This window comes from Suncus etruscus, chromosome 3 (genome assembly GCF_024139225.1).
Source record: "Suncus etruscus isolate mSunEtr1 chromosome 3, mSunEtr1.pri.cur, whole genome shotgun sequence".
Lineage (NCBI taxonomy): Eukaryota > Metazoa > Chordata > Mammalia > Eulipotyphla > Soricidae > Suncus > Suncus etruscus.
Genome location: NC_064850.1, coordinates 36134897 through 36161952, shown reverse-complemented (window position 1 = coordinate 36161952; position 27056 = coordinate 36134897). Strand labels below are relative to the sequence as shown.

Genomic DNA, 27056 nt, shown 5'->3' with positions numbered 1-27056 from the left:
GCTGCAGCGCTCCCAGCCTCTCTTCCCCCTCCCACCAGCACCAGGCGGCGGGAGACTAAGAAGAGCTGCGAGGACGCGCTCGGGAGGTCACGTGGCCCCGCATGGCCCGCCCGGACGTCCCCTCGCGCTCGAGGCGGGGCACGTGACGCGCGATCTCGACCCTGATTGGTCGGCGCGCGGCACATGGTCAGAGGCGGGGCGGGGCGGGGCGGGGGCGGGGGGCGGAGGGCGGCGGGGTGGGAAGGGAAGGGAAGCGGGGGGCGGAGCTGCAGGGGGGCGGCGGGGCGCGGGGGGCCGTTGGCTCCAGACAAATAAACATGGAGTCCATCTTCCACGAGAAAGTGAGTGTCCGCAGAGCCGCGGCGGGGCGTGGGTGGGGTGGGTGTCACCGCCCGCCCCCGGGCGCTAGGCCCCGAGTGGGTCGCCCCCTTTTGCTCAACTCGCTGGGCCGGGAGGGAGGAGATTCCCCGGTACCCCGACTTTGGACCCCGGAGCCCAGATGTCTCCGGGCATCCTGCACCTCCAGAGCAGGTTCCTGCCACTGAGAAGGTTGCTTGGGTAGGTCCCAACCCAGCGCATCTGGGCTCAGGCGCTTCCCCTGCACTTTTTTCGGGGATCCCCTGCTTCCCCATTTTCTCTACGTTTCAGGGAGACAGACACCCCTAGGCAACAGCCACCTGGATCCAGCCCAGATGCATCCACTTCCTTCCTCCCTGGCACAATGAACTTTTTTTTTCTTGGCCTGGGCTCCCCCAGTTTTGTGTTGTATTGGAATCTTTCCCCCCACCCACCACCCCTGCACTTGGATTTGGGGGTGTTTCTCCTTTCCCTAGATCGGGGAACATAGAGGGTATGGGGGGGCGGGTAGGCACGTCCCCGGGAGGGAAGGCCTGAGACTTTGGGGAAGTGAAGTTGGAAGGGGGAATTTGTGCCAAGGTTGGTTTCTATTATGGCTATTGGGGGCCCACTTTTCTTCCAAGAGGGCCAAGACGGATACGCATCTTGGGGTCTCCCCTGTTTTGGGGCCCCTGAGTTTTTCCTCCTCCTAGCACTTACCTGAAGATCGTGGCGGTCTTTTCTTCCTCATCCCCCTGGCATCATTCGAGCCACTTGGGTGTGTCTGAAATCTTCCCCCCAACAATTCTGGCTCTTGGTACCTGGTTTCCTAATGGTTTCGTGTTGGGAAAGGAGCAAAAGGGATTTTTGCCTTTGGTCCAGTTCTTCTAGTTGGTCCTTTCCAAATTTGCCTAAATGAGGCTTTCTAAAGGCACAAGGGACTCTTTGGACCTCGAAGCAGGTTGTTAGACGGGATGGTTTCCTTTATAGGAAACAAAATTGGGGCATTAGAGATCAGTCTTTTTTTTTTTTTTTTTTTTAATGTAGTAGGAGGCCCTAAGCAGTTTTAAGTTAGTTTTTTGGCGGGATGGGGTGGAATGTGGGCCACACCTAGCCTGTTCTTAGGACTTATTCCTGGCTCTGTGTTTAGGGTTCACTCTTTGTAGAGCTGGCGGAGTTGGAATTGAAGCCCAGTCGGCCATGTACAAGACAAATTTGCAGCTCTTGTGCTATCTCTCTGGCTTTTTGATGGATATTTATGGTTTTTGGACAGACTTAAGGATATTGAATAAGGAGACCACACACACACACACACACACACACACACACACACACACACACACCACATATTTTTATTACGTTACTTTTCAAAAAGCCATCATTCTTGAAACACGGACCACTTCAGCGGTGTCCAAGAACTACACCAAGTCAGTGCAGAGGGGTTTGCTCTCCCATATGCTCAGGAGAACACAGTCCATGCCAGAATTCAACAGTTTGGGGTGTCCGTAGTTGAGACAGCTCAACTAGCTGTCTGGACAGCCCCAGTCAATATATTCTTAGTCCCTATTGATTGTTACCTAATATTAAAAACAGATTTCAGGGGCCATAGGTATCTGGGTGCTGCTTGCCTAAAACAAATGGCAGAAGTGGCAGAAGTGGCAGGTCGGTTTAATGCTACGTCAGGAATACAGTTATTCTACTCAACTATGTAACTCCACTGTGCTTAGCAAACCAAGGCTTTGAAAGTGCTTCAGCTCCATATTTCAGAAATATGGAAACCATCTGCATAGCATCAGGGCCAGTTGTGGGCACAGGACACTGTGTTCAGGAGTGTTTGCCCCAGTAGGCCGATATCCAGCTCACTCACTTTAGCCTCCCCTAGGGTCCTTCTATCCTGACTGGGTCCTGGGTTTGGAAAACGCGACTGTGGCTTTAATGAGTAACTGTAACAATACTGTTGGTTTTCCTTTTCAGAGTCGTTACTTTGAGTACTCTTTATTAAGTAAGAAAGTATCAGTTGCTGGTGTCTAAGTCGGTTCCCAGCATGCACGCAGAGCTTCAAAATCTTTACCTCAAGTATCGGGCCAGAGTAGTGGTGAAGGTGGAAAAAGGCATTTGCCATGCACGCCCTAACCAAGGACAGGACTATTTGGTTCGATCCCCCCGGCGTCCCATATGGTCCCCCCAAGCCAGAGGTGATTTCTGAGCACTTAGCCAGAAGTAACCCCTGAGCATCAAACGGGTGTGGCCCCCAAAAAACAAAAAACAAATAAACAAAATTGAGTCTAGTGCTATAGTACAGCAATTAGGACACTTACCTTGTATCCTGACAAACCAGGTTCGATGCCCAACTCTTTGCTCCTTATATGCTCCAGCACCATCAGTAGTGCTCCCTATTACTGATGTAGCAGTAGTGCAGAGCCATGAGGCCGGAGCCATAGCACAGTGGGTAGGGTGCTTGCCTTGCATGTGGTCAACTCAGGTTCAGTCTCTGGCATCGGTCCCCCAAGCAATACCAGGAGTGATTGCTGAGTGCAGAGCCAGGAGTAAGCCCCAAGCACTGCCAGATGTGGCTCCCAGACCAAAAAGACTTGTTTTAAAATAATTTTTTGCTTTGATTTTGGGCTACGTCCGTTGACGCTCAGGGGTCACTACTCCTGGCTGTGTTCTCAGAAGTCATGCCTGGCTTGGGGGGACCATATAGGATGCTGGGGGATCGAACCGTGGTCCGTCCTAGGCTAGCGCTTGCAAGGCGATGCCTTACCTCTAGCGCAGGGGTCTCAAACTCAATTTACCTGGGGGCTGCAGGAGGCAGTCGGGATTAGTCAGGGCCGCATAAGGGATTTTGCTTACCGAATATTCGCAATAAAAAATCGCATTAGTAAGAAAAAAAATCGCATTAAACATTTGCATACCCCGAACGGAACTGCTCGGGGAACTGCACAGGGTATGCAAATGTTTAATGCGATTTTTTTCTTACTAATGAGATTTTTTATTGCGATTATTCAATAAGTGAATAATCGCGAATACTGCAATATTTGAAAGCCGGCCGCGGGCCACAAAATGTTGTATGGAGGGCCGTAAACGGCCCGCAGGCCGTGAGTTTGAGACCCCTGCTCTAGCACCACTGCTATGGCCCCTAAAATAAATTTTTTATTGTCAGTAAATAATGTATATATATTTGTATATTGTGTGTGTGTGTGTGTGTGTGTGTGTGTGTGTGTGTATGAATGTAATCTCCAGGGTTGTGTAACAATTCTTCAGCCAAAGAGATCACAAGGATTTGAAAGGTAGTATAGGGGTTAAAGGTGCCTGTTGCCTTGTGTTCTGTGTACTCAGGTTCAATCATTGACACCAGATATGATCCCCCTGTACAGAACCAGGAAGGAGTAAGCCATGGGCCAGAGAGATAGTCCAGTGGATCAGACTTCTGCCTTGCATGCTGCTGACCTGGGTTTGATCCCTAGCACCCCATATTGTCCCTTTAAGCCCCAGCTAGAATGATCAATCTCTGAGCCCAGAGTTTAGAATAAGTCCTGATCACCAGTGGGTATACCCCCCAAACAAAACAAATAAGCAAGCACTTGTTTCAAGCACAAGTGGCTTAAAACCACCCCATCCACAAGAGGATGGGATTGATTACAAGTAGAAAAAAGTTCTGTTTTTGAAAAAAAAAAAAAAAAAGAATTTCTGTGATAGACTTAACAATTTTAATATAGTTGAATGGTTGAATATCAGTCATACAATGTTCCAACACTCATCCCTTCACCATTGTACATGTCTCACCACCAATGTCCCCAACTTCCCTGCTGTGTTCCCCCAACACCCCTGGCCAATTCTACTTCTCTGGCAGACTCTGATAGAAGGAAAGTTTTTATAAAGTCTTTTGTGAGGGGCCGGAGCAATAGCATTGTAGGTAGGGTGTTTGCCTTGCACGTGGCCAATCCTGGTTCAATACCCCATATCCTATATGATCTCTTGGGCCTGTCAGGAGTGATTCCTGAGCACAGCTACAAATAACCCCTGACCACCACCGGATATGGCCCCAAAACCTTAAAAAAAATTGGGGAACCAGATTTTGTGCTCTAAGGGCTTTTAGAGCACTTGCCTTGCATAGGGCTGGGCTCAGTCCCCAGCATCCCATATGGTCCCCCAAACATCATTGCCAGTAGAAACTAATTTCTTGTGCAGAGTCTGGAGTAAACCCTAAGTACCTCTGGGTAAGCCTTCCCTCCCCCAAAACAACGTTGGGTTATACATTTTTTAATTGGGGAATGATCTGAACGTTGTTGAGCCTCAACTCTGGTAGCAATCCTTCAGATTTGTGAGGTGTAACAATAACCAGAGTCTACCTAAGTGGCATGAGGTATGGTAGTGGCCCAGACATGAAGCTTCTGTGGGTCAGAGTCACGTCTCTGCCTGATAATACCTGGACCTGTTACTTCCTTCCAGACTCCAGTCTGTCCTCTTTGGTGTGAGGACAGACTAAGCATCTCCCCCAGAATCTGGCTACTGAGAGCTACTTGGCACTTGTTAGTGGGAGAACATCACCCTTGGGTGGCAGGCAGCCCTTTCTGTATTTATGCAGCCTTGTGGTTAGCACTGGGCCCTTTATTGCTGAGCTGGGGAGCAGAAGGAGCATTGATCGTGGGTCCTTTTCTGTTGGCATCAGCAGCTTCTCAGGAAGATTAACTAGTTTTCGGATGGTCCTCAGAATGTCAGGGCAAGGAAATGAGCGCTTTGGCTGATGTTATCCTCTGTCTTCATTTTTATGGGCCACACCCTGTGGTGCTTAGGGGCATGTGGGAGTGTGGGTAAGGCTGTTCCCAGCCTGCCCAGTGTGTGTTCCACCACTTGCTCAATTTCCCTTGCCTGCCTCTGGAGCTTGAAAAAATACCGTGGTGAAGCTGAAGCTGTGCTTTGCTCACCCGGAACCCAGCACTGTAAAGGGGATTCTTGAAATCACAAGGTTCCAGTGCTCTGGACTTGATCTAGCAGGTGAATAGCCCAGAAGGAAGAGGTCTGACGGTCATTTTCCTTTTTTGTTTTGTTTTGTTTTATGGCCACACCCAGTGGCACTCAAGGATTATTCATCATACCTTTCTGTGTGCAAGGCAACTCCCCTACCTGCTGTGCTATTGCTCTGGCCCCTTCATATTTTGTTTTGTTTTGTTTTTAGGCCACACCCTGCGGCACTCCCGCTGTTACTCCTGGCTCTGCTCATAAATCCCTCCTGGCAGGTTCAGGGACCCACATGGGATGCCAGGGATCAAACCCCGGTCTGTCCCAGGTTGGCTGCATGCAAGGCAAATGCCTTACCACTGTGCTATCACTCTGGCCCCTGGCCCCTTTAATTTTTTTTTTTTTTTTTTTTGGAGGGGGGAGGCAGGGGACCATACCCAGTGGTGCTCAGGGGTTACTTCTGGCTCTTAACTTAGAAATCACACCTCGCAGGTTCAGGGAAGTATATGGAATGCTGGGGACTGAACCCAGGTCAGTTCCAGGTTAGCTGTGTAAAGGCAAACACCCTACTTGCTGTGCTATCACTCTGGGTCTTGCATTTTAGTTTTTTCCTTTTCTTTTTTCTGGTTTTAGACCATGCTGCCAATGCCCAAGTGTTATTTCTGGCCCTGCATCCAGGAATCACTCCCGGCAGTGCTTGGGGGACCCTATTGGATACTGGGAATCAAACCCAGGTTGGCCACATGCCAGGCAAATGGTCTGTTTATCACTCCTGCCCAGAAATGCATTCTCTTAAATGCAGGTTGCTCATTCAGCTCAGTCTGGGTTTAGTTTTGGGGTGCCACACAGCTCCACACACCCCAAATCCTGGATCCCCAAAATTGTGCTTTACCCAACCCTTACTCTGAAAGCCTCTCTTTCCAGAGGAACAGAGCTTATGTGGTTCCACTTACTCACTTATCCACAAAGCAGCTACAGTCTGAGCAGTTTATTGTTTGTTTGTATGGTTTTAAAAAGTTTTCAAACTTTTTATTTTTTATTTTATTTTTTAAATAAATCTGTATTTAAGCACCATTACAAGCTTGTTTGTAGTTGGGTTTCAGTTATAAATAGAATACACACCCCCTTCACCAGCGCAACATTCCCACCACCAATGCCCCCCCACCCCTGTCTGTATTCACAACAGGCATTCTACTTCTCTCTTTCAGTCTGAGCAGTTTTGCTCCTCGCATTTTGCCCCTGTTTCCACTTGTGTGCTTGCATTGTGGGGTTCCCTGGAGAGAATCTCTGCTCTGAGACTTAAACTTTAAGCTTCAATCCACAGTACTTCCTACCTGGGGTTCAGGCCATGTGACTCAGTGGAAAATATCTGCCTTGCTGTGGAGGACCTAGTCCCATCCCTGCCTTGCTTTCAACCCCAAATGAAAAGGGGCATGAAGTTCAAAAGGCTGCAGCACATGTTTTATGTAGGGAACCCTGGCTTTGACTCTGGAACCTCATGGTCCCACCAACCACTTCTGGAAGGGGTTTGTGGGACCTCTATGAAATACTACTTTTTATTTCATCTTCCTTCCTCCCTCCCTCCCTCCCTCCCTCCCTCCCTCCCTCCCTCCCTCCCTCCCTCCCTCCCTCCCTCTCTCTCTCCCTCCCTCCCTTCTTTCCTTTTTGTTTTGGAGCTATACCTGTGTTTACTTACTGCCACAGTTTACTCATGCTTCTGTGCTCACTTGTTACTCATGGCAAGGGTTGGGGGACCATATGAGTTACTGGGAATTAGACACGGTCTGCTTTATGCAAGGCTAGTGCCCTCCCATCTGTACTATTGCACTGGGTAGTATAATATTTCTTTCTCTTAACAGAAAGCTTAATTGGAAAGTAGAAGGGTTAAAAAAAACTCCCCAGGCGCCAGAGTGGTGGCGGAAGGGCGTCTGCCTTGCACTCTCTAGCCTAGGATGGACCACGGTTCGATCCCTGGCATCCCATATGGTCCCCAAAGCTATGAACAATTTCGAAGTAACCCCAGAGCGTCACCAGGTGTGGCCAAAAAACAAAAAAATAAAAGTCTCCCCAGTCGGGCCTGGAGAGATAGCACAGCGGCGTTTGCCTTGCAAGCAGCCAATCCAGGACCAAAGGTGGTTGGTTCGAATCCCGGTGTCCCATATGGTCCCCTGTGCCTGCCAGGAGCTATTTCTGAGCAGACAGCCAGGAGTAACCCCTGAGCACTGCTGATTGTGACCCAAAAACTGAAAACCAAAAAAAAAAAAAAAAAAAAAAATCTCCCCAGTCAGTGGGGAAAAACCTTAGTAGACCTTAGTAGAGGACTAAGTTCTGATCCTGATATTTCTTGCCTGTATTAAATTTTTATTGCTTTTTGGGCCATACCTGTCGGCACTCAAGGGTTACTCCTGGCTCAGTGCTCAGAAATCGCTCCTAGCAGGCTCTGGGGACCATATAGGGTGCCAAGAATCAAACTCTCATCCATCCCAGGTTGGCCACATGCAAAGCAAATGTCCTCCCAGTATGCTATCTCTTTGGTGCTCCTGTATTAATTTTTCAGATAATTAATTTTCAACAGTAATTGACCATGGAATATTCAAAGACAGCTTCTTTCAGGCACTGACATGAGAAAGGCTACCTATTTTTATATAGAATAATTTTTAGTGAGATATGAAATATGGTCCTTTTGATAGATGACGTTTTCTACAAGTCATATTTTTCAGTTATATAACTAATTAGTCATCGCATCATTAATGCTGGAATTTTAAAATACACATTAATAAATGAAAATGCATGTGCCTTTGTTAATGATGCCTGTCTAAAACAGAAAGGGCTTATTTTTCTAAGTTAATAATTAAATTTTTCATTAGGGGAAGTGACTGTACAAATCTGTTTAACAAACCACATTGGATTTTTCTCCCCTTTTTTTGGAAATATTAGCAAGAAGGCTCACTCTGTGCTCAGCATTGCTTGAATAATCTATTGCAAGGAGAATATTTTAGCCCTGTGGAATTATCTTCAATTGCACAGCAATTGGATGAAGAAGAGAGAATGCGGATGGCAGAAGGAGGCATCACTAGTGAAGACTACCGCACGTTTTTACAGGTACTGGTTTCTTGACTCGATAAGCGTGGTTGTGTTGATTTGGATATTTTTTTGTTGTTGTTGACCATGGTTGCTGTTTAGAAAGGACAAACTGTTCTTCCTCTAGAGATCTGACTTAATTATAGCTCTGTCTTTGCCTTTGTAAGTGGAAAAGCTTTGCTATGTTGTTTTAAATATCAACCCTAATGACGGTTTCCCCCCCCCCCCCCTTTTCTCTTCTGCCCTCCGCCCTGGCTCAACCACCTCTTCAATAAGCAGCAGCCTTCTGGGAATATGGATGACAGTGGATTTTTTTCTATTCAAGTAAGTAGTCGCTTGTGTGTCCCAGTTGTTGTGTATGTCCCCAGTACTGCTGAAGGGCAGATGTGAGTATCTTTCCAGGGGCCTTTTGTCGCTTTGGGCCTTAGCAGGAATTCCTCCGGTAGACTGCATCTGGGATGCGAGCTTATGGCTCTGTATAGTTAGTACAAATCAATGTAAAAAAGTAGGATTATAGAACCTTTATTTGAGAGGAGGGCATTTGACAAGAGGGTTATTTAGGGAGAGAGAGTACTGATTAAGGCACTTGGCCTTGCATCCTGCTGCCCCCTCCCATCCCCTGCACCACATATAGTCCCTCCAGCATCTCAAGAGCATCACATCACTCCTAAGTTACCACTGGGTGTGGTCCAAAAAAATCAATAAAAGAACTTTCATTTGCACCTGAATGCTGATGACCTTCATTCCAATAAATCAAGATGTTTCAGATTTATGGGACCGGAGAGATAGCAGGGAGGTAAGGCATGCAGAAGGACAGTGGTTCGAATCCTGGCATCCCATATGGTCCCCTGTGCCTGCCAGGGACGATTTCTGAGCATAGCGCCAGGAGTAACCCCTGAACACTGCCGGGTGTGACCCAAAAACCAAAACCAAACCAAACCAAAACAAAACAAAAAAGACGTTTTAGATATACTGTCTCATGTGTGAAGAAATGCCACCTCTTGCCATCTTCCCATTTATTTAAGCAGTCTACCAGAATTGTGTTCTTTTATTGTGATCTGTAACTTTTGCAGTTTTTCTTTTTTATTTATTTTTTTATTTTTGGGTCACACCCGGCAGCGTTTAGGGTTTACTCCTGGCTCTACACTCAGAAATCCCCCCTGGCAGGCACCGGGGACCATACGGGATGCCAGGATTTGAACCACCATCCTTCTGCATGGAAGGCAAATGCCTTACCTCCATGCTATCTCACCGGCCCCCACTTTTGCAGTTTTTTGGGAAAAAGTTTATGCTTACTTTACATTCTGCAGGGTGCGTACACGTGCACACACACATACACATATACACATACCGTATTTGCCAGCGTATAAAATGGCTGGGCGTATAAGACGAACCCCTACTTTTGCAGTGAAAACATAGGTTTAGGCCTATATTTGCTGAATCAGACAGAACGTTCCTGTGCTGCAACTGTATGTACCACAGTGAGCCAATCACAACAAGCAAAGGTTCAAAGGTCATACTGTAATAGACTTCCTCTCTGACTCTGGCCAATCTGAGCAGGCTTTTGACAGTGTAGATTAGGGTCCAGAACATTGTCTAATTTGCATGCATAAAAAGCCTGCTTGGGGGCCGGGCGGTGGCGCTGGAGGTAAGGTGCCTGCCTTACCTGCGCTAGCCTTGGAAGGACCGCGGTTCGATCCCCCCGGCATCCCATATGGTCCCCCAAGCCAGGAGCGACTTCTGAGCGCATAGCCAGGAGTAACCCCTGAGCGTCACCGGGTGTGGCCCAAAAACAAAAACAAAACAAAACAAAACAAAACAAAACAAAACAAAACAAAACAAAAAAGCCTGCTTGGATTGGCTGAGTTAGAGAGGCGGTCCGAGCAGCCTTGTAGTGATTGGTACAGGATCGAGTTGGAAAATTCGTTTTGTGGCAATATCCAGAAAATTTTCGTTTACTGGCATATTGAAACATTTTTCGGGATATACTCGGTATAAGACAACCCTCGGTTTTTAGTTAACTTTTTTTTGTTTCAAAAGTCGTCTTATACGCCAGAAAATACGGTATGTTGTATATCAGTTTCCCTGCCTGCTTTCCCACCTACGACCTTTCAGTTGGAGGGCGCTATTGAGATCCTAACAAATAGGTGTCGAACTAGGAGGTCAGGGTCTTCGGGAGAGTGAGCTGGAGGGCTCTGGTTATTTTGAGCTGCTAGCAAGCTGACAAAGGATACTGCATCCAACCTTCTCACCTTTTTACCCTGTTGACTGTGTGGATTATTTGCCATGGATAAATATTACCAGGATTGCTTCCCCATCCTAGGGGATAGGGGAATGGGAATCTCTTTCCCACTCTGGGAGCTCTTTGAGGATCCATCATCAACCAGTCTAGGAGAAAATATAACCCTAAACACACACACACACAGAGACACACACACAGACACATAGACACACAGACACACACACATTCCCACTCTGGGAGTTCTTTGAGGATCCATCATCAACCAGTCTAGGAGAAAATATAACCCTAAACACACACACACACACACAGTTCATTTTTATGGGCCTCAGATTCCTGGTCCTTGTGATGTATCTGCAGAGTTAATATAACCCTAAACACACACACACACACACACACACACACACACACACACACACACACACACACACACACACACACACGAAGTTCATTTTTATGGGCCTCAGATTCCTGGTCCTTGTGATGTATCTGCAGAGTTGTTTAAGCCCACTGCTTGGGGACCTGTTTCTGCAGATGTCTTTGTGTAGGTTCCCTTTTCCCTACCTTCCTGGACTCCTTAGCCAACATTTCTGTGGAGTAGACTGACCCATGTCACCATGACTGCAGGAGGGACCAGCTCTTGGGTTTGCTCTGTACTTGTCACTTGCTGCTAGGTGTCTGGGTGCCACCATTGTCCCCTACATTGCTTGCACTTCTCTGATTCCTGATTCATTTGCTGTTTATGTTAATTGGTTTGGAGGGTAGAACATGACTTCAGGAGTTTCCTTTTTACCAATTAAGCTGGTGGGTTTGGGGAATTTTGTTTGATTTTTTTGAGGGGAGCAGTGCTCAGGGTTTGTTACACCTGGCTCTGAGCTCAAAGGTCATTCCCGATGGTGCTCTGGGATATATGGGATGCCAGGGATGGAATCCAGGTCAGCTGCGTGCAAGGCAAGCATTCTCTCTGCTGTACTATTGTTCCAGCCCCTATTTTGTTTTGTTTTTAAATTTGAAATAATCAGATTGATCTTTTTTTTTTCCTTAGAAGTTAATAGAACTTTGGGGGCTGGAGTAATAGCAGAACAGTAGGGTTCTTGCTTTGCTTACAGCCGACCCAGGGTTAACACGGCTTTAATCACCAGTATCCTATATGGTCCCCTGAGCCTGCTAGGAGTGATTTCTGAGTGCAGAGTCAGGAGTAACCCCTGAGCACCTCTGGGTATGGCCCCAAAACAAAAAATAAATAAATGAAAAAAGAAGTTAATGCAACTTGATAATGGTACCATGATAATAGAAGTTTAATTCCCCAGACAGAGTTCATTTTAATGCACATACAGTTGGTATTATATGGATATAACTTTGTTGTTGATATAATACTTGATTGTCACTTTTCACCTATGGTATATTTGAGCATCACAGTGGTGCACAGGGTCTTCAAGCAGTGCTCTGGAAACCTCTGAGGTGACAGGATTGAGTCCAGGCCTTCCACATGCAAAGTATGCATGCCTGCTATTTGAGTTCTTTCTCCAGCTCCAGATATGAATTTTCTTTTTTTTTTTTTTTTTTTTTTTTTGTGGTTTTTGGGTCACTCCCGGCAGTGCTCAGGGGTTACTCCTGGCTCCATGCTCAGAAATTGCTCCTGGCAGGCACGGGGGACCATATGGGACGCTGGGATTCGAACCGATGACCTCTTGCATGAAAGGCAAACGCCTTACCTCCATGCTATCTCTCCAGCCCCCAGATATGAATTTTCTAAAAGAGGAATACTTAGCAGCCAAATTAGCAGCTGTAATTATTGAAGTAATTTTAAGGGTAGCACTTTCTGGGCAGAATATACATTTTAGGCATTTTTATCTGGGACTTGTCTGATTCTCTGGAGCATTCCAGAAACCTACTTACTACAAACAGTGCTCTCTCACTGCTATAGTTACATGTTAATTATGGAGTCTTCGGCATGCGTATACATAGGTTCACTTTAAAAAAATCATAGCTTTCTGAAGAAATGTTGATTAAAAATGCAGTTGATATGGCTTGTAATGGCTTATACTTAAATTTGAAATCAAATTATTTTGTTCATGAGAAGTTATGATTTTTGTTTTGTTTGTTGTTTGTTTTTTAAACAGGTTATAAGCAATGCCTTGAAAGTTTGGGGTTTAGAACTTATCCTGTTCAACAGTCCAGAGTATCAGAGGCTCAGGATTGATCCAATGTAAGATTTCCCTTTTCCCTTCTTTCATTTCTGTCTCTGAAATTGATTTGTCTTCTAGAAAGAAATCGCTCTATTTTGACAGCTTTTGCTGTCCTATTCCCTGGTGTGTCCCTTCTGAGGTTCCTGCTGCCATTTGGGGGCTCATGGCCTCCCCACCCCTGACCTGGTACACACACACATACATACACATACACACACCTGACCTCTGAGGTTCCTGCTCCCATTTGGGGGGGGTCCTGGGTGCCCCCACCCCTGACCTGGGACACACACACACACACACACACACACACACACACACACACACACACACACACACACACACACACACACACACACTTGCCTGGTAGCTGCCTCTTCTGTAGCGTCTCCTGCTTTGCCTCCTGCATTGTTCTCGCTCCATGTCCCCCATCTGTGGTGACATTCCAGTTCTGTGACTTTTATTTAGCAGGAGATAAATATTTAGTGGGGTACTGGAGAGATGGTTCGATGCAGTTGAGCACGTGTTTGACAGGTGGGAGGTTGAGGTTCAGTCACCCCAACTCCCTAATTGCATGCGGCTCCCTGAGCACAGAGCTGGAAGTGGCAGCCCCTAAGCAGCTGGGTCTTAACCAAACATGGATAAACAAAGTGAAATCAATACAAATGCTTTCTGTAGTGTCACAGACAGGGCTCAGAAGGAGAGCCCTGGCCTCGCATGAGTGAGATGCTGGGTTCCATTTTGACACTGCCGAAAAAGAAAATCAACCTCCTCACTCAAAAAAAAATCAGTGATACTTAACTAAAAACCTCAGGTTCGAGTTTTCTAAGTTTTGGATAATGCTTCCTAGCCAATAAAGGAATGATTTAATATTGTGTTTTTCTCTTTTTTCTAGAAATGAAAAGTCATTTATATGCAATTATAAAGAGCACTGGTTTACAGTTAGAAAGTTAGGAAAACAGGTAATGTTTCTCCTCCTTTTTCCCCCTCTCCCCTTTTTACAACTAAAACCTAAGAAGTCATTGCCTTAAGGAAAAAGCAACCACTAGCCCAGAGCAATGAACTAGGCTGAGCCCTAAGCACCTCTGATTGTTCAGCTAGATTATGAGCTGTGTTAATGCCCCATTTTTGACATGTGAAGCTTGGTGGTTATCATGTGCACTAACAAATATTGACCCTTTTTTCCAGTGGTTCAACTTGAATTCTCTCTTGACGGGTCCAGAACTAATATCAGATACATACCTTGCACTTTTCTTGGCTCAGTTACAACAGGAAGGTAAATACTGACATTTTTATAATGTTACCTTTAGAAGTGGTCAAAATAAGCTCATTAGATACAAGTCTATTTATAGACTGTTGGTGAAAGTATTTTTCCTCTTTTATGCATTATCTTGCCATCAGACAAATGAGTCCTTTTTTGTTTGCTTGCTTTTGTTGTTGTTTTGGGGCTATACTTGGGTGTACTTATGGTACTTATACACCGTACGTGGTATCCAGGATCAAATCTATGCAGGCTGTGCAAAGGAAGAGTCCTACTTTCTGTAGTCTCCCTCCAGCTCCATGAACATGTTTTTCTATCTCCTCTTCTCCCTCTCCCTCCCTACCTTAATCCCTCCCTCTCCCTCTCCCTCTCCCATCTTGATCTCCTGCACACAAGGCATAATAGTATCTGCTGTTGAGCTACATCCTGGATCCTAAGGAAACTCTTTTGTTTGTTTTTGGGTTGCACTAGCAAAACTTGGGTTACTTCTGGCTCTGTGTTCAGAGGTCATTCCTGGCAGACTTGGCGGGCCATATGGGATGCGAGTCAACCCAAGTCAACTGCATACAAAGCAATTAATTGCCTTACCTGCTGTCCTATACTTCTCCAGTTCAGGGAATGTGTTTGTCAATTCCAAAGAGCGTCTCTGGAAATTGCAGCTCTCCTCCGCCGTGTGTTCTCTTTAGTCACGTCCCTTGTGGATTGTCCTTTTCCTTGAACACATCCCAGTGTCGATAAAGTCCCTCTGTCTCCAGTGGAGATGCCACCAGTGCCAGGACCTTTTATGTACTTTATTTGAGTGTACAGTTGATTTAGATCCTCTAAAAGAGACCTAAGTAAAATGTGCTGAAAATTTCACATCAGGGGCTGCAGAAATAGCATGGAGGTAAAGCGTTTGCCTTGCATGCAGAAGGACGGTGGTTCAAATCACGGCATCCCATATGGTCCCCTGTGCCTGCCAGGGGGGATTTCTGAGTGTAGAGCCAGGAGTAACACCTGAGCGCTGCCAGGTGTAACCCAAAAAAAAACAAAAAAAAAAAAAAAAAAAAAAGAAAAGAAAATTTCACATCAATATAAAAGTTGGGGTGAAAATTGGGATGATCCCTCTTGTAGACAACATTTCCGGCTTCAGCATTCGTCTCCATGCCAGTTCTTATTCTGCAACACCCCACCCATGTCCTTCCTCTATTTATTTTGGGAGAAATCCTAGACAGCTTTTCTTTTGCTTTTTTTTCTTTTGTTTATATTTGGGGTAGGGTGTGGTTTGGGCCACTCCCAGTGGTACTCGGGTTATTTCTGGCTCTGTTTCTGAAGTGACGCCTGGCTGTGCTTGGGGGACCACATGGTCAGGGATTCAGATGCAAGGCAAGTGCTTTAACCCCTTAACTAACTCTTTGAACCCTTCTTTTTTTTTAGTTTCTGGGTCACACCCGGTGGTGCTCAGGGATTACTCCTGGCTCTGTGCTCAGAAATTGCTCCTGGCAGGCTCGGGAGACCATCTGGGATGCCGGGAATCGAACCGGAATCCATCCAGGGTTGACTGCACGTGCAAGGCAAACGCCCTTACCTCTGTGCTACCTCTCCAGCCCTGACCCCATTTTTAATTGTTTTCAGCAGTTTAGATAGAAAAAAAAGTTAATTAATTGCAGTAGATTGGTAGGCCTTTGAGGGAGATACCAGGGTTGAACCAAGACCTCTTAGATGTGAAAAGTTTATGCCCTATATTGATATATGTTTTAAGTCTAATAATATAGGTTTTACTTTCTTTACATATATTTGTTGGTTGGTTGTTAGGCCACATCCAGAGATACTCAGGGGTTACTCCTGGCTCAGCAGTCAGGAATCACTCCTAGCAGTGCTCGGGGGCCATATGGGATGCTAAGGGTTGAATCCAGGTCAGCTGAGTGTGCAAGACAGGTACCTTACCTGTTGTACTAGTTCGATTCGAATCACTGTCCTTCTGCATGCAAGGCAACGCTTTACCTCCATGCTATCTCTGCAGCCCTGGCTTCTTTCTTTTTTCATTTTTAAACAAAGGGTCATTTTGTTTCCCACATTCTGTGATTTTCTGCCTACATCTTATTTTTCTCTGGGTCCTGGGAACCCCAGTAGGCTAGTCCTTAGGTCCAGAGACATGGTAGAATTCAGGTGGATTGTGGGGAGGTTCTGGCAGAAGTCTCTTCCCCTGGTTTGACACTTAATGTTGGGGTGTCTTTTGTCGGTTCTATTAGCTATTGATAACCAATACCTAGGTTCATTATTTCACTAAGCTTGTCACATGGTGAATGCTACAGAAGACTGACCCTTTCTCCCATGGGACCTTCTAGGTTTTTGAATTACCCTTCACAACCCTCTGTTTGCCTTTAGTTCCTGTGTATTATACCAGTAAAGTGACCTAGAGCACTTGCAAAAGTCAACTCTCATTGGATGCCTTCGTCCTCACTCTAATGCAAGTGTCTCAAACTCAAAGCCCACGGGCCGTTTGCGGCCCTCCGTACTACATTTTGTGGCCTGCGGCCAACCTTCAAATATCGCAGTATTTGTGATTATTCGCTTACCAAATAATCGCAATAAAAATCTCATTAGTAAGAAAAAAATTGCATTAAACATTTGCATACCCCGAGCAGTTTCGTTCAGGGTATGCAAATGTTTAATGCGATTTTTTTTCTTACTAATGCGATTTTTTATTGCGAATATTCGGTAAGCAAATAATCGCAAATACTTTGCGCCTAGCGCAGACGTCATTTCCGCTGCTCCTGCCTGCTGTCCCTTGCATTATCGGAGGCCTAAGGGAGAGATGGGAGAGAAGTTTATTACAGAATTAGATTTTGTCATACCTTCATCATGATTTCATCAAAGCCTGCAGTGAAGAGAAAGATTGATGACGAGCACAATTTCAGGAAAAGTGGGAGACACAGTATTTCTTTGTTGAGCACAGGGGCATTACCATATGTCTTATTTGCTCAGAGAAAGTTGCAGTGCACAAGGAATACAACTTGAAACGCCATTATTCAACTAAACATGCTGAGGAATGTGCAAAATATCAAGGAAATGAGAGAGCCAAGTGGGTTTCCAGTCTTAAAGCATGTCTAATGAGGCAACAAGATTTCTTCAAGAAAGCAACCAAAGAGAATGTTGCATCAGTTGAAGCTAGTTACATGGTTAGTGAGATGATAGCTAAGGCAGGGAAACCATTTACAGAAGGAGAGTTTGTTAAAAAATGCATGTTACAGGCTGCAAGTATTATCTGTCCGGAAAAGAAAGGTCAGTTTAGCAAAATCAGCCTTTCTGCCAACACTGTGGCAGAGCACATTTCTTTTGTTTGTGTGTTAGTTTTTGTTTTGGGGCCACACCCGGCATTGCTCAGGGGTTACTCCTGGCTGTCTGCTCAGAACTAGCTCCTGGCAGGCACGGGGGACCATATGGGACACCTGGATTCGAACCAACCACCTTTGGTCCTGGATCGGCTGCTTGCAAGGCAAATGCCACTGTGCTATCTCTCCGGGCCCGGCAGAGCACATTTCTGACATGTCAAGTGACATTTATCATCAACTGTGTGAGAAAGCCAAATGTTTTGATGCATACTCAGTTGCTCTTGATGAGGGCACAGGTATAACAGACACTGCACAGCTCACAATTTATGTCTGTGGTGTTGATTGCAATTTTGAATTGACAGAGGAGCTGCTCACAATAATTCCAATGCATAGCCAGACCACTGCTAATGAGATATTTTGGCATCTGTGTGAAGCCATTGAGAATGCAGGTTTGCCATGGATAAGGTTTGTTGGAATAATAACCGATGGAGCACCATTGATGACAGAGAGGAAAAATGGACTGGTGGCACTTGTTCAAAAAAAACTTGAAGAGGAGGGTGTAGAGAATGCCATTGCTCTTCACTGCATTATCCATCAGTAGGCCCTTTGCAGTAAATGCCTGCTGTGTGACAATGTGATATCTGTTGTTGTGAAATACATCAACCAAATCAGATCCAGGGGCTTAAAACACAGGAGGTTCCGTGTTTTTTTTAGAGGAAATGGAGTCAAAATATGGAGATGTGCTCTATTTCACCAAGGTACATTGGCTCAGCAGGGGAAATGTCCTGGAAAGATTTTTTGAGTTGAGAGAAGAAGTGAAAGCCTTCCTGGAGAAGGATGGGAATGCTGTTTCTGAGTTGATCACAAATGGCTCATGGACTTACCTTTTCTTGTTGACATCACACATAAGCTGAATGTACTAAACAAGATGTTACAAGGCCCGGGGCAGCTTATCAGTGCTGTCTATGACAATGTGAGAGCATTCTCCACAAAACTTGTTTTATGGAAATCCCAGCTCTCTCAGACAAATCTTTGCCATTTCCCAGCATGCAAGGAACTTGTGGATGCAGGCATACCATTCAGTGGTGAGAAATATGCTGATGCTATTTTTAAGCTAGAGAAGGAATTTGATCACAGATTTGCAGACTTTGAAAAGCACAGAGCCAGGCCGGGAAGGTGGCGCTAGAGGTAAGGTGTCTGCCTTGCAAGCGCTAGCCAAGGAAGGACCATGGTTAGATCCCCTGGCATCCCATATGGTCCCCCAAGCCAGGGGCGATTTCTGAGCACATAGCCAGGAGTAACCCCTGAGCGTCAAACAGGTGTGGCCCAAAAACCAAAAAAAAATATAAGATAAAAAGCACAGAGCCACTTTCCAAATTTTTGTGGACCCCTTTTCCTTTGATGTGCAAGATGCCCCTCCTGTGCTTCTTCAAATGGAGTTCATTGACCTGCAATGCAACTCTGATCTCAAAGCCAAGTTCAGGGAGATTAGTGGAAAAGCAGGCATGCATGGGCAATTTTTGAGAGAATTGCCCCCCAGCTTCCCTGAGCTTTCTTGAATGTTCAAGCGCACCATGTGCCTTTTTGGAAACACATATTTGTGTGAAGAGTTATTCTCCACATTGAACTTCAATAAGTCAAAGTACAGGTCTAGACTTAAGGATGATCATCTTCAAGCCATACTGAGGGTTTCAACTGCTTCCTCCCTAAAGCCAAATATGTTTCAGATTTGTGAGAAGAAGCTCTGTCAAGTCTCTGGCAGCAAAGAATAGGCAAAAGATACATGTTCAGAAGAACTGTTCATGATCTTCACTCAGTGTTCTATTCATGTTCAGAAGAAATAATTAAAATTATTAATAATGACATTTGAGGACTTTTTTTCTTTTTTTTTTTTTTTTTGTGAAATCCCTTATGCAGCCCTGCTTCACTCCATCTTTGCCTCCTGCAGTCCCCAGGTAAATTGAGTTTGAGACCCCTGCTCTAATGGCTTCTGGCATCCTGAATGAAAAGCTGTGATATAGAGCTCCCTGGGCAGTGCAGGAAGACCTGGGCTTTTGATCCCTGGCACTGCAATACAGATGATGGCAGGGAGCTTAGAAGTAATTGGGTCTGGAGAGATAGCACAGCAGTAGGGTGTTTGCCTTACACGTGGCCAACCCAGGAAGGACCCGGGTTCAATTCCTGACATCCCATATGGTCCCTCAAGCCTGCCAGGAGCGATTCCTGAGTGTAGAACAAGGAATAATGCCTTGAGCGCCTCCGGATGTGGCCTCCCCTCCCCCCCAAAAAAGAAAGAAATTAGAAGCAATTTGGAAATCTACACCAAGGGGCTAGAGAAATAATACAGTTGGGAGGACATTTGCCTTGCACACAGCTGACCCAGATTCAATCCCCAGCATCCCATATGGTTCTCCTAGCACTGCCAGAAGTAGTTCCTGTGTGCAGAGCCAGGAGTAACCCTGAGCACTGCCATGTATGGACCTCCCCCCCACCCACACAAAAATAAAAAGTGGAAGAAAGAAAATTTGTGCTGTCACCTGAATTTGACTGTATTCCTGAGCAGGAGTGCCTGCCCTTCATTTGGGAGCTGGTGTTTACTCTAGGATCTATCTGGAAACAGTTTGACTATGACATGCTCCATCCCTGACTTGACGCATCTGTCCTTGGAAAGGGAAAATATGAATTAAATGTGCTGCGTTATCTTGTCCGATTTTTTTTTTTTGATCAGATTGCATCTGGTGTTGTTTCAGGGACTCCTCTCAGTGTGGTGCTCAGGGGTCACTCCCCACTGGGGAGTGTTTTACTGTCTCAAGTCCATGTGATCTTTGATTTTTTCATGAGCTGATAATACTCACTAAGGATATTTGTGAGCACCAAGGTTTAAGAAAAAAATATTGGCAGGAATATGTAAATTGATTAGACTAGCTTAGATATGTTTCGTTTTTGTGTGATTTGTCCTGGTGGAAAGCTCCACTTTCTGGATCCCAGTTTTATTTTGTTTTATTTTTCTTTTGGCTTTGGGGGGGTCACACCCAGCTATGGTAAAGGCTTACTCCTTGTTCTGCACTGAGGGGTCACTGCTGGCAGACTCAGTCAACCATAGGGGTTACCAGAGATCAAAACCCAAGTTGACTGCAAGCAAGGCAAATACCTTAGTTGCAATAGCTCAGGCCCCTGGACCACATCTGCCAAATCAGTCTAAATTCTTTACCTAGATTTGGGGTATAGGTTTTTCATCTCCTGTGATCAGTTAGAGGTATGTGTCTGTGTGTGCTTTAACTCCTCTCACGCATGATCTGAAAGTGTCCCCATACAGCCTCTGAGGATGGGACAAGTGTCATCTGTGGCTAGAACTCAGCCTGCTTTTGCTCTGAGTAGCTGCTGCCCGACGTGCTGTTTTAGCAGGGGCCTTATTGGACATGATTTCCTTCCTTCCCACTGAGTCTCTTTAGGAGACAACTGTTCTCATTTTGCAGGTGAAGAAAACGAAGCTCAAAGCCCGAGCCATTGTCAGGATCATTTGATCCCAGGGGTGGGTGCTCCACACTCTGCCAGCTCTGCAGAGGAGTTTTTTTGTTTGTTTGTTTTTAGTTTGGAGGCCACACCCAGTGGTACTCAGGACTCACCATTGGCTCTGTCCTCAGGGATCACTTTTTTTTTTTTTTTTTTTTTTTTTTGGTTTTTGGGCCACACCCGGCAGTGCTCAGGGTTTACTCCTGGCTGTCTGCTCAGAAATAGCTCCTGGTAGGCACGGGGGACCATATGGGACACCGGGATTCGAACCAACCACCTTTGGTCCTGGATCAGCTGCTTGCAAAGCAAACACCGCTGTGCTATCTCTCCGGGCCCAGGGATCACTCTTGACAGACTCAGGGCACCCTGTGGAATATCGAGGTTCTGACCCAGGTCAGCAGTATCTGCTGTGCTATTACTGCCTGTTGTCCCAGTTCAGAGCAGTTTTGCATTACTGTGCTTTTTCTTTCTTGCAGGTTATTCTATATTTGTTGTTAAGGGTGATCTGCCAGATTGTGAAGCTGACCAACTTCTACAGATGGTCAGGGTCCAGCAGATGCAGAGACCAAAATTGATTGGAGAAGAATTAGCACAGATGAAGGAACAGAGGTAAACTGAAGCCCACACACAGACAGATGGACGGACAGAGTGTTGTCATATAGCACCGCCATTCACACTTTGATTCAGGTCATGGTCCTTTTAGTGGTAAATTTTTTTCTATATTTACACAAAATGTATTTCTCAAACTTCAATCTATTCCTTGATTTACTTTATTTGGAGTCACAATATAGTGTATTATTAGGCTTTATTTTCCCCCAAAGATGTGAAACCATTTGACTTAGATGAAATTCATGGTTTATAGATACCATCACAGGGACCAGAGAGATAGCAGAGCAGTAGGACTTTTGCCTTGCATGCAGTCGATCCAGGATGTATAGTGGTTCAAATCCCAGCATCCCATGTGGTCCCCCAGCCTGCCAGGGGCAATTTCTGAGTGCAGAGCCTGGAGTAACTCCTGAGCACTACTGGGTGTGGCCCTAAAACCAATCAATCAATAAAATAAAGTAAAAAAAAGGGGGCTGGAGAGATGGCATGGAGGTAAGGCATTTGCCTTGTATGCAGAAGGATGGTGGTTCAAATCCCGGCATCCCATATGGTTCCCTGAGCCTGCCAGGAGAGATTTCTGAGTGTAGAGCCAGGAGTAACCCCTGAGTGCTGCCGAGTGTGACCCAAAAACCAAAAAATTAAAAATTAAAATAAAATAAATACCATACCATTATATCTTTGGGTGAGGAGACAGCAGTGTTTGGGCTTACTCCTAGTTTGATGCTCAGAGATCACTCGTGGCAGTGTTTTGGGGATTATATGCAGTACTGGGTACCAATCTAGGTCGATTTCATACAAAGCCAGCACTTTAACCGCTGTACTATCTCTCAGGTACCTCCATCTGTTATATCTTATGGGCGATGAAGGTAAGGAGGGTAGTGCAGTGAGTAGAGCACTTATCTTACATTTCCCGGTGTTGCCCACAAACAAAAAGAAAGAAAAAGATTGGCTAGCAATTGCTGTCAGCGCCTTTGTTCTTTAGATTCCAGAAGACTGATCTTGAACGAGTCTCAGAAAATAATGAAGATACAGTGGCAGATGAAGAGGAGGAAGACCTGCAGAAGGCTCTAGCACTAAGTCGCCAAGAGATTGACCTGGAAGATGAAGAAGCAGATCTCCGCAGGGCTATTCAGCTCAGCATGCAAGGTTGGGACATGCCGGCAGGGACTGGAGTGGCCATGGGACCATGGGGTCATCCCACTTTTTGTTCTCCTTCATGTCATCCTTTGAACATCACTGTGGACACCATGGCTGTGGACAGTCAACATGCATATTTTTGCCCTGCAGTGACAGTGATGGAAACCAGGTCTTGTGCATGCCAGTTTCCAACTGGACTGTATGTTCAAGCCCATGACCAGCATTCTTTTGTTTTGGGGCCACACCTGGCAAAGCTCAGGGGTTACTCCTGGTTCTCTGCTAAAGAAGCTCTCCTGGCAGTGTTTGGGGGACTGTATAGGATACTGGGGATTGAACTTGGGTCGGCTGCATGCAGGCAAATGTCCTACCCAATGTACTATCTCTCAATCCCTCAACTTTCTTTTAAACTGTTCTGAATTTAAACGACTTTAAAACCTTTTATACTGGTCCGAAATATATTTTTATTTCTGGTAACTGCATTTGTGTACTAGCAACAGAAAACTAAGCTTAATATTTATAGGGGTCAGTTAAACTTTGTCCAAAGCACCAATATGTTTTCTAGTTATCTCTTTAAAAAACAACAACAACAGCTCTGTGTGTGTGTGAGTGTGTGTGTGTGTGCTGTCGATTTTTAAATTATTTTTTTAATTTTGTGGTTACCTGACAGTGCTTATTCCTGACATTGTGCTCAGGGATCACATCTGGTGGTGCTCAGTGCTGGGGGATTGAACCCAGGTCTGCTGAATATAGACAAGTTTTCTTTATTTGAGTGGATGTGGCCATACCTGGTGGCATTTTGGGGGGGTCAAGTACTAGAGGGCTGTTTCCTGGAGGTGTTTGCCAGACCACCTCCTGCCACACTCACTCCCTGGCCCAGAAAAACTCTTGGGCATAAAGGAAAATCTCACTAAGATAGCATATTGATCTTACAACCTTCTGGCAATTACTGACTGACTGCTTCATTTGTTGGGGAGAAGGGAGTGGGGAGCTTGGGAGTTTAGGGACTAATTCTGGCTCAGCTCTGGAGTGACCCCTGGAGGAGTTTCAGGAACATTACATAGTATCAGGGATTCCAACTAGAATTAGAAGGGCTGCATGCAAAGTAAGCACCTGAGTCCCCTGTACTCCTCATCTCTGGTCTGGGCCTGCCTTTTGAGCTCATTAGCAGAGAAGTGAGTGCTCTGTTAGGGAGCCTTGGCAGGGGTAAATGTTCCTGAGGAAGGAAACTTGCTCATGGGGCGGGCGTGCTCTCTGGTAGTGAGTTTGGAGTTGGTGCATTGAATGCGTGAAACTCTGTTACCAGCAGCTTTCGAGGAGGGGTCGCTTTGGCCACACTAAGGTGATGTTCAGGGTTTGCTCCTGGCTCTGTACTCAGGAATTATTCCTGGTGGCAGTCAGGGAATACCAGGGTATCAACTCAAGTCAGCCACATGCAAGGCAATTACCCTCCCTACTATCCTGGTGCTCCAGCTCCCAATTTTATTTATTGACAAGTCAGCTTGGATGAGCTCCAGGTTGCAGAGGTAGTGGTTGTTTCTCCAAGGTCCTTCCCAGTGGTGTCGAGGACCCCGTGCTTTTCCCAGAGAAAAGCACTGTGGACTGTATGATCCACGCCTGGCCCTCACCTGGGAATGCTCTGGCGGCCACCCAAGTGGTAGTGGGGATCAGATTCGGGGTCTTGAATTTTCAGGGTCTGCTTTCTGATGAGTTCACCCCCGAACCAGCAGAGAGCAATTCCTCTGTTCATTCTGTGCAGGTATTTTACTACTCTTCCCATTGTATTTCACACTTTGTTTAGGATCTGGCTGGTGCCGTTCTTAATCGAGAAGCTGGAAATATTTGTGAGTTTTTGGTTGTTGTTTATTACTTTGTTTTGTTTGGTTTTGGGCCATACCTGGTGGCACTCAAGGGTTACTCCTGACAGGCTCGGGGGATCATATGGTATGCCGGGGATTCAACTTGGATCAGCCGCATACAAAATGAACACTTTTCCCTCTGTGCTATCATTCCAACCCCTGTTATTTATTCTTTGAGGGTCACATCCAACAGGGCTTGTGCAGAGGCCAGGTTTCCTCAACCCACCAAGCTCTCTTTCTCTGTCTCAGTCTCTATTTCTCACTTTCTCTTGCCTCTAGAAACCTTCAATTGTTGTATCACCCACCAAATATGAATTTTTTGTTTGTTTGGTTTGGGGCAACATTCAGGGTTAATCCTGGCTGGATTTTAGGGGACCTATATGGGATGCTAGAGATTAATCCCGGGTCAGCCACATGCAAAGCAAATGCCCTACAAGGTGTGCTATTGCTCCAGCCCCAGAACAGAATATTTCTAAGAGGAAAACATTTTAGAAGATGGTTCAAGTAAATACAAGTTATCGATACTTAAATTGGAAACTAAATGATGGTACTCCTTGTCATTTTCTTTTGCTTTCAGGTAGTTCTAGAAATCTATGCCAAGATGTTCCACATACTTCAGGACCACATCTCACTTCAGAAGAGCTACGGAAAAGAAGAGAAGCCTACTTTGAAAAGTAAAGTAGTTGGTACAATATTAAAACTATGTGTTTGGGCCGGAGAGATAGCACAGAGGTAGGGCTTTTGCCTTGTACACAGCCAATACAGGACAGATGGTGGTTCAAATCCTGGCAACCCATATGATCCCCTGAGCGAGCCAGGAGCGATTTCTGAGCACAGAGCCAGGAGTAACCCCTGAGCATCACCGGGTGTGACCCAAAAACCAAACCAAACAAACAAACAAAAAAAAACTATGTGTTTGGTATTGACTTTGGTTATTTTGTCTATTTGTAAATTTACAGCTTAGACTTAAGATATTTCTTTTGAGGTTTCTCTCCTTTTTAAATATCCATTGAAGGGGCCGGAGAGATAGCATGGAGGTAAGGTGTTTGCCTTTCATGCAGGAGGTCATCGGTTCGAATCCCGGCATCCCATATGGTCCCCCGTGCCTGCCAGGAGCAATTTCTGAGCCTGGAGCCAGGAATAACCCCTGAGCACTGCCGGGTGTGACCCAAAAACCACAAAATAAATAAATAAATAAATAAATAAATAAATAAATAAATATCCGGGCCTGGAGAGATAGCATAGCGGCGTTTGCCTTGCAAGCAGCCGATCCAGGACCAAAGGTGGTTGGTTCGAATCCCGGTGTCCCATATGGTCCCTGTGCCTGCCAGGAGCTATTTCTGAGCAGACAGCCAGAAGTAACCCCTGAGCAACGCCGGGTGTGGCCCAAAAACCCCCCAAAAAATAATAATAAAATAAATAAATAAATAAATATCCATTGAACATTTGGATTTTTTTTTTTTAAAGATTAGAATGAAAATCAGATTTAGGGGCCAGAGAGGTGACGCTAGAGGTAAGGTGTCTGCCTTGCAAGCGCTAGTCAAGGAAGGACCGCAGTTCAATCTCCCCTGGTGTCCCGTATGGTCCCCCCAAGCCAGGGGCAATTTCTGAGCGCTTAGCCAAGAGTAACCCCTGAGCATCAAACGGGTGTGGGACCCCCCCCCCCCCCAAAAAAAAAGAAAATCAGTTTTAGGAGAAAAACTTTGTCCCCATACTAGTGAATTAGATGAAATAAGTTGAAGGGATCCTCTGACATTTTCAGTTTTCAAGTGGATAATAGCATTTTAGACCAAGGCAAAAAGCAGAGCCCCAGTGATCCAAGGTACTTCTTGGTCACTTGCCTAACAAGACTGAGTTTGCAGCCGGGACTGCTCCACAATGGAAGTGGTGGGAAATGCTCTGCTTACGTTGACTTTGGGGGCATTGGGTGGTATAAGAGGCATCAGAGACATGGGGCAGACCTGAAACCTGTGCTGTCAGCTCTGTAGATCTCACTCTGCGGACCTGGCTGGATAGGGGTACTCCCAGAAGAAACCCCACCCTATTAAAATAGCCTTTCTTGAAATTGTCCTGCCCAAACAGTGTTCCCTTTATCGCTCTTTAATGCTAAAAATTGATGCCACCTCGAAAGGTCCCAGAGTCTCTAACAAATGTGCAGGCTTCCCGCTGAATCTTACATGCTAGTTCACTGCATCTGCTCAAGGTTGAGGAGCACAAGCTCTCAGGGTTCAGCATCACCAAAACCAAGACAGAAGCATCATGCAGTCCTAGCTGACAGTGCATTAGTGTATCAGAAATATTTGAGCGCTTTACCTGTGCTGGTGTTGTGAAGCTAATATTTCTCCTGTTTTCTGTTTGTTTGTTTTTTAAAGTCACAACTCAGAAGTATGTGAAGGAAAGTTCTGATCAACTGACATCCTCTTAATGTGAGATATTTCTAGTCTTTATTCAGTGATAGATTAATGGATGTAGTTATAGAAAATTTCAAGAGTACCTACCTATTAGTGCTTTTCACTTTCCTTCTCAATTCTAAAACTAACTTCTAGATTTTTTAATTTATGATAC

The 27056-nt window shown here is 45.5% G+C and overlaps 1 protein-coding gene across 1 annotated transcript in view; it reads left to right on the top strand.

Moving 5' to 3' along the window:
• The first annotated feature begins 291 nt into the window (after window positions 1-291).
• The window catches only part of ATXN3 (ataxin 3), a 37933-nt gene continuing 11168 nt past the window's right edge, over window positions 292-27056 (top strand). Inside the window, exons 1-9 of the mRNA XM_049769874.1 lie at window positions 292-341; window positions 8236-8400; window positions 8659-8703; window positions 12742-12827; window positions 13700-13766; window positions 13993-14080; window positions 21369-21501; window positions 22481-22644; window positions 25069-25165. Of these exons, the coding sequence (XP_049625831.1) occupies window positions 318-341; window positions 8236-8400; window positions 8659-8703; window positions 12742-12827; window positions 13700-13766; window positions 13993-14080; window positions 21369-21501; window positions 22481-22644; window positions 25069-25165 (869 nt within the window). The 5' untranslated portion in view covers window positions 292-317. The remainder of the gene's footprint in view (window positions 342-8235; window positions 8401-8658; window positions 8704-12741; window positions 12828-13699; window positions 13767-13992; window positions 14081-21368; window positions 21502-22480; window positions 22645-25068; window positions 25166-27056) is intronic.